The sequence below is a fragment of the Rousettus aegyptiacus genome, unplaced genomic scaffold (assembly GCF_014176215.1).
Source record: "Rousettus aegyptiacus isolate mRouAeg1 unplaced genomic scaffold, mRouAeg1.p scaffold_m13_p_13, whole genome shotgun sequence".
In the NCBI taxonomy this organism is placed as follows: domain Eukaryota; kingdom Metazoa; phylum Chordata; class Mammalia; order Chiroptera; family Pteropodidae; genus Rousettus; species Rousettus aegyptiacus.
In genome coordinates this window covers 13,309,454-13,316,215 of record NW_023416288.1, presented here as the reverse complement: position 1 = coordinate 13,316,215, position 6,762 = coordinate 13,309,454, and the positions used below count along the sequence as shown (strand labels likewise).

The window sequence follows — 6,762 nt, the reverse complement described above, 5'->3', positions numbered from 1 at the left end:
GATATTTGCAGAACTTTGCCTATTAGTTTTGATTGAAGTAGGGTGGAAAGGTATGTTTCAGAAAAAGTTAATGTTATTCCGGGCAGTGAACAGTTTCAAAGAAAATAAGGCAAATAGCCTGACAATAGTATTTATAGAATTTCTACCACTGGAAAAGCACTGTACTAACTGTTATACAAATAAACAAATAAAACACCATCTCAGTCTATCTGGAACAATAAAACTTCTACAGGTAAAATAATCTACTATCTCCCCGAAGGCAGTTTGTAATGTTTAAATCATCTACCACTGTAATTTAGCACAATGTTTAGCATATGGCAGGCGCTCAGTACATGTGGAATAAATTTGGACTGAATTCAAGCCCAGATTTATGTAGAAACATCTCAATAAGTATACGTTCAAATAATTTAAAAAATCTTGAACAGCATACAAAAGAAGAACAATGTTCTATCTTAAAATCAAAAACCTTTATATAATTTTTTACTTAGACCACACTTTCCTGAGTCGACCTGCTCATTCACTTTCCTGAGTCAACCCGTTCATTCATTTAACACATACTTATTGAGGATATGTGCCAGATACTGTTTCTAGGTGGTTCAAGCAAAATAACACATTTGAGTAGATTTGAAAAAAATGAAGAAATGAGTCATACTGTACAGCTAAATGTTCCAGGCAGAGGAAATGGTAAGTGCAAAGGCTCTAAGCTGGAAGCATGCTTAGGTGTTTAAGTAATAGAAAGCTGATGAGACTGGAACATAATTAATAAGAAAAGAGTAATAAGAGATGAGGTCAGATGTAGGAAGGGGCCAGACCAGGATTTTACTCTGCATAAGGGAGGGAACAGTTGGATAGTGACAGAATCTGACTTGGCTTACTCTTAACAATATACCCTGCAGAGGGGAGGTTGGAGAGAGACTGTTAAAGAGGGTTAAAGGTAAAAGCCAAGAGACCAGTTTTGATGTTATTGCAATATTTGTGGTGACAAATGCTGGAGGAAGTAACAATGAAGGTGCAAAATAGTGTTATATTTGTTCATATTATTTAAGCACTGGCATTTCCCCTCTCTATTTATTGAATAGACTGCAGCAGGGATACAAATCTTGAGTGTTAGGAGAGTACAGACAAGTTGGTGAGAGGACTGGTAGAGGGCGGGAAGATGCAGAATTATGGGGAGGCACACTTCAAAAAGGAAAAATAGCTACTTGAATGAAGCTGTGTGAGTGAGGATACTGAAAAGGGCTACATGGGTTTCCGCAGAAGTGATGGGCAGTAATGTGAGACAGGAATCAAAGTCTTTAAAGGTCAAGGACTGTGGCTTGAAAGTAGCTAGAACTTTTCATTATTTTAGGCCCATCATATGTTATATCCATATTTTCAAGTCAGTGGAGCAAAGAAACTAAAAAATACATATTACTAGAATAGAGCTTTACCGAAAACTCTCTGGGCTATTCTGATCCTTAAACTTTGTATGTCCTTGACAGAGGTTTTCACTTAAAACTCAAGCCTGCAGGCATATATAATTGGCATAATATTATACTTTAAAAAAATACTCTGCATTGTTTTAGGGAGGATTTAAGGTAGTTTTGAAGTATGCATAAAGTATAGCAAGATCACGTATGCTAATGGTGAGGCAAAGTAAAGCGAAAGTGGAAACGGAGCAGAAACATAAATCAGATTAAAAATGCATGTGATGAAGAGAAAAGCTTCATACATCTGCCCCAGGTGGCCCAAAGTGTTGGTATTAACCCTTTAAGCATGCTATACAATGCATATCCAATTAGAACATGTAGAAAATTAGTGACTTGTTAGAACGTCTAATTAACAGTTTGTAAAGAAAGAAACCTGATATACAGCTAAAAAAAAAAAATCAAAGCAAGGAAACCCTGTAGTAAAGGATAGAAAATATGGCTTCGAAGTACGACTTAAAGCATGGAAAACCAAGCTATGCAGTAAAAATAAAAAAGGGTTTTTTTTTTTTAAACATTTCAGTGAGCTGAGTGGCAACACATGTAAGTCAGATAATGCAGACTAAAGGTCACAAAAACAAAGTCTGATGTGGGTTTTATGAATTTGAATTGTGAAGATTACACTTACTTTTCATCAACTTGAAGAAGACAGTAGATGGGAAAAAATAGTAAAATGGTAGCAGTAAATATGGAATTAAATTAGAACTAAAGTAATATACTGAAGAACATGACACTTTAATAATCCAAATGAAAATATAAGAGTTTTAAACCGCCTTGGGATAAACAAGGGCATTAATATGCTAGTTAAAATTTGAACATATTATATACTTTTAAATACTATTTCTACCCTGAAATACCCGTTCAATTTGCAGATTAAAACATCTTCCTATTTACTTTTTAATTTATCTTTAATAAAAAACGAACACATAATCTCAGGAAATGTCAATATATCCTGAAGACTATTGCAAAAAAATTTCACCTGGCCCTTTTAAAGGAGCTGCTAGAAAGGGAAGTTCAACTCGTTTTAACTACAGAATGGGCGAGGTCGGCGATTGTTTTATTAACTCTATTAGATGCGATGCCAAAGAAAGTTTCTCTTATTGACTTGAGACTCAGGGAGCCAAGTGTATAGGGATATGGAGACTTATATGGACAAGTAGAGGCATAACTCTATAAATGTAAGCGCCCTAGGTGATTCAGCAGATAAGCATTTTTCGATTTGCCCTTCTGCGGCGGAGCAAGGACAGTCCTCCTAGAAATTCACTCTGTTTCGTAACTTGTTGGGAGGGGCGGGCAGGTGGTGCGGTTCATTGGCTGGGCAGAAGAGACTCAGGGCTCACTTTGCTGCAGGAAGCCGGGGCACACTCTAGTGTTGGCTCCTCCTAGCTCGAGGAAGCCAGGTTTGACGCTCACATCCTCCGGGGCGTTCCATCAAAATCCACGTCTTGGTGGACAATCCAAGGAAAGCCCGAGGTAGGGGTGCGCGAAGTTGGGGACCGGATGGCGACAGTTCGCAGGAAGGGTCGGGCTCTCCAATTTCCTGAGCTCGGTCCCTGTGGAAGAAGGACTTCGGATGAGGATGGAGAGGGATATTCTCATTGGGCAGTCCATGCAGACCGAGTGGGGTGAGACCTAGAGTCACTCCAGGAGATCCTAGAGCACCCCTGACGCATAGTTTTCGGCGCTAGCCACGGGTACTAGATTATGCTGTTACGAGCGCGTAGAGCTAGCGCGGTACCAGAAGCGGGTATCTGAGCCAGCGGGCTAGTGGACGGAGAAAGCATCGTCTGGGCGTGGGGAACCGGGAGCGAGAGCCTCAGTGTCCGCGGGCAGAACAGGACGCGCCGCCGTCCTCCAGCTCTGCTGGCGAGAGGAGAGGCTGGAGGGCCCGCGCGAAGGCACCCCCGGGGCGACCATCAGGGCGAGCGCACCGCCCTGCCTCTCGCCCCGCTCCGCTCGCGAGTAAAGCTGTCTCACCTCCGTCTCCTGCGGATCATCGATTGTGGTTTCTCCTCAGGTCGCGATGGATCATGAAGGGGGCCAGAATGGGAGAGCAGGGAAGAACTTGAAGATGGACAAAAAAAGGTAGCCAATTTGTTTCTTTCATACTTTACATGACCTGAGAGAGCTGGGCAATTCATTCCTATCCTACAGCTCTGAAATAAATGAAGAAATAATGATGATGATGATGATTTTAATCTTAAACGCTAGCGGTTTCCCTGCAGAAAGAAGTTTGCTGGTTGAGTTGAGCACAGCTTTTGTATTCTCCCTCCGGCTTGGCGAGCTTTTTCCTCATCATTCTGGTTTCTGGCCAATGCACACATTCTTTTTCTGTGTTTTATAGCCGTGTTTACAAGCCATGTAGATCAGCCCTGCTGATCGTCTTCGTGCCTGAATCTTTGTGTTCTGCTCTGTGGGCTAGTCTCTTGCTTCTGGTAAAACAGTAACATAAACTTTACATGTTTGTAGTATGGCAGATGGGACAGAAGACCAAAACTACATTTAGGTGTTAATGTTTTTCAAAAGGCAATGCATATCTGACCCCTGTAGAAGAATATCTGAAAGCAGAGACTGCAGTACCGAAGAAGTTATTAGCGTGGTGTGAAATTATCCACATTGTATATAGAATTCGTAATGAAACCTACAGGAAAAATAATTATTTTAAGTAAATTTTGATCACAGTGCAGTGTCTGTACAGGAAATTTAAAACCTCACACAGTAGGTTTATAGTTAGTAGTAGATTGTAAAATAAAATGAGTTGATAAATATGTTATTATTAGAAACTGAACTTTTCAGTGTAAGGGCAAAGAAATACAAATGTGGACATCAAATAAGTTTTTTAAAAATAATGATTAAATTTGAATTGTAAACTTCAAATATGAACACAATTTTTAATAGTTCACTTTCTGTCCACTGAAAGGGACAATAGCAATGAACACACTGAGTGCCAGATCTTGGTTTCTAAATACCATTCCTCACTAAAAGGAATTTGAATGCCATAGAAAAAAATGACTAATTTTAACCAGGTCTGTGCAGAGGAAATACAGATTGAGGATGAAGTATCTTGTGGTACCCCAAACAAGAATGTGGAATTTAATAAAGTCAAAAGGACACAGCAGTTAGCTTAAAGGGGCTTTCACTGGCCAAATCTGGGACTGTACTTGATTGTGAAATACTGAATACAATCCATCAGTCCTTAATAAAATTCTTAGAGGAGGAGGAAAACTAAAAAGGTGGGAGAGGTAGAGAGAATAAAGGAACATTCTTTACAGAAAATTGCCAGCTATCATTTTGTAACCTTGATTGTTATCATCGATTCAGGCAAGAATTGTTAATGGATTCTAAACCACTCAGAGAAAAATTGTATCTAAGAATTTTCCAAAATCCTTACTAATTGGAAAAAGAAAAGTGTGCTTTTCCAATGGGGAGATTTTGAGTTAGCACCTTAACCAAGTGATCATACCTGGTATAGCTTATGGTAGAATATACTGTGTTAGTGACAAGACACCACCTAGGAAGTATGTTAGCAAAAACATTGAGTCTGAACCCAATTAAGCTTCTAGACTGATGCTGTCCAATAGAAATATACTGTGAACCACATTTGTAATTATTAATTTTCTAGTAGCAACATTAAAAAAGTAAAAAGAAACAGGTGAAATTCATTTTGAAAATATATTTTAAGGAACCCAGTATATCCAAAATATTGTCATTTCTACCTGTAAACAGAATTATTAGTCAGATAGCTTACATTTTCTTTTTCATACAATAGTGTTCCTCCCTTCCCCGCCTTATCCGCAGGGGATATGTTCCAAGACCCCTGACGGATGCTTGAAACCAAAGGTAGTACCTAATCCTATAAAAAACAGTTGACCCTTGAATAGTACAGGTTTGAACTATGCAGGTCCACTAATACTATTTTTTAAATTGACCTGTGCAGTTCAAACCTACGTTGTTTAAGGGTTAACTGGCAGTTGGGAATTCAAGTATGCAGAGGGCCAACTAAAGTTATATGCAGATTTTTGACTGTATGGGCAATCGGTGCCTTTAATACACCCCTCTCCCAGTACTATAAAGCTGTACTACTATATTTTTTCCTATACATCTATACCTCTGATTAAGTTCATTTATAAATTAGGTATGATAAGAGATTAACAACAACAAATAACAATAAAATAGAACGGTTATAACAATATACTGTAATAAAAGTTATGTGAATGGCTTTGGGGCTGTTATTAAGTAAAGTAAAGGTTACTTGAACATAAGTACTGCAATATAGAGACAGCCAAGCTGATAACCAAGGTGGATACTAAGTGACTAATAGGTAGTGTATACAGCATGAGGATGCTGGACAAAGGGATGATTCATGTCTCCAGCTGGTGGACGTAAAATAGTACCACTCTACTCAAAATGATACACAATTTTAAACTTATAAATTGTTTATTTCTAGAATTTTCCATTTAATACTTTTAGACCACAGTTGACCATGAGTAACTGAAACTGCGGAAAGTGAAACCACAGATATGGGTGAAAGATACTACTAAGTCCTCATATCTGCTGCGTATTTTATACTTAACTGTACATCTCAATTTGAACTCAGTTTGAAATACAAATTTGAGATGTGGGGCATTCTGTAAGACATATGTTCTTATGCCTACAAAAAGTCAATGGGGGTGGGAGTGGAGGGACAAAAGAACTTATAGATTTAAAAAAGAGACTAAAAAGACAAAACCACCAAATGTAATGTGTGACCCTTGATTACATCAGAGATCAGAAAAGGAAAAACCCATAGAACACATTCTTGGGAAATTTATGGATTGGATATTACATTATATCAAAATTGTCATTAATTTTTTAGATGTGATGCTGGTAGAAAACATGTGCCATAATATTTAGAATTTACTTTCAAATGATTCAGCAAAATATTAAGAGTAATATATACTTTCTTATACAAATAAAGAAAATATTGTCAAAATGTTAATTGTTGAATCTAGGTGAATGTTATATGAATAGTAATCATTACTATTCTTTTAACTTTTCTGTTAATTTGAAATTTTTCATAATACAAAGTTTTCACAGAAACCAAAAAAGAAAAAAAGACTCCATAGAGTGAAGGGAAATATTTCCCTTTCTGTTTTTAACTTAAAACAAAAAACAAAAAAACAAAAAAACTTGGCACCTTGAAGATCTATGTACTTATGACACAAACACTTGAAGTAGGAAGTGTCGAGGATATGTGGAGGGAAATGATAAAGAAGGTATGTTCAAGCCTGTACATGCCTTCATTTTAATATTCATT

At 37.7% G+C, this 6,762-nt stretch overlaps 1 protein-coding gene across 1 annotated transcript in view; it reads left to right on the top strand.

The window, feature by feature from the left end:
• The first annotated feature begins 2,797 nt into the window (after positions 1-2,797).
• Positions 2,798-6,762, top strand: part of ABCB1 (ATP binding cassette subfamily B member 1) — an 80,054-nt gene continuing 76,089 nt past the window's right edge. The window contains exons 1-2 of the mRNA XM_016148017.2: positions 2,798-2,939; positions 3,484-3,551. Of these exons, the coding sequence (XP_016003503.2) occupies positions 3,490-3,551 (62 nt within the window). The 5' untranslated portion in view covers positions 2,798-2,939; positions 3,484-3,489. The remainder of the gene's footprint in view (positions 2,940-3,483; positions 3,552-6,762) is intronic.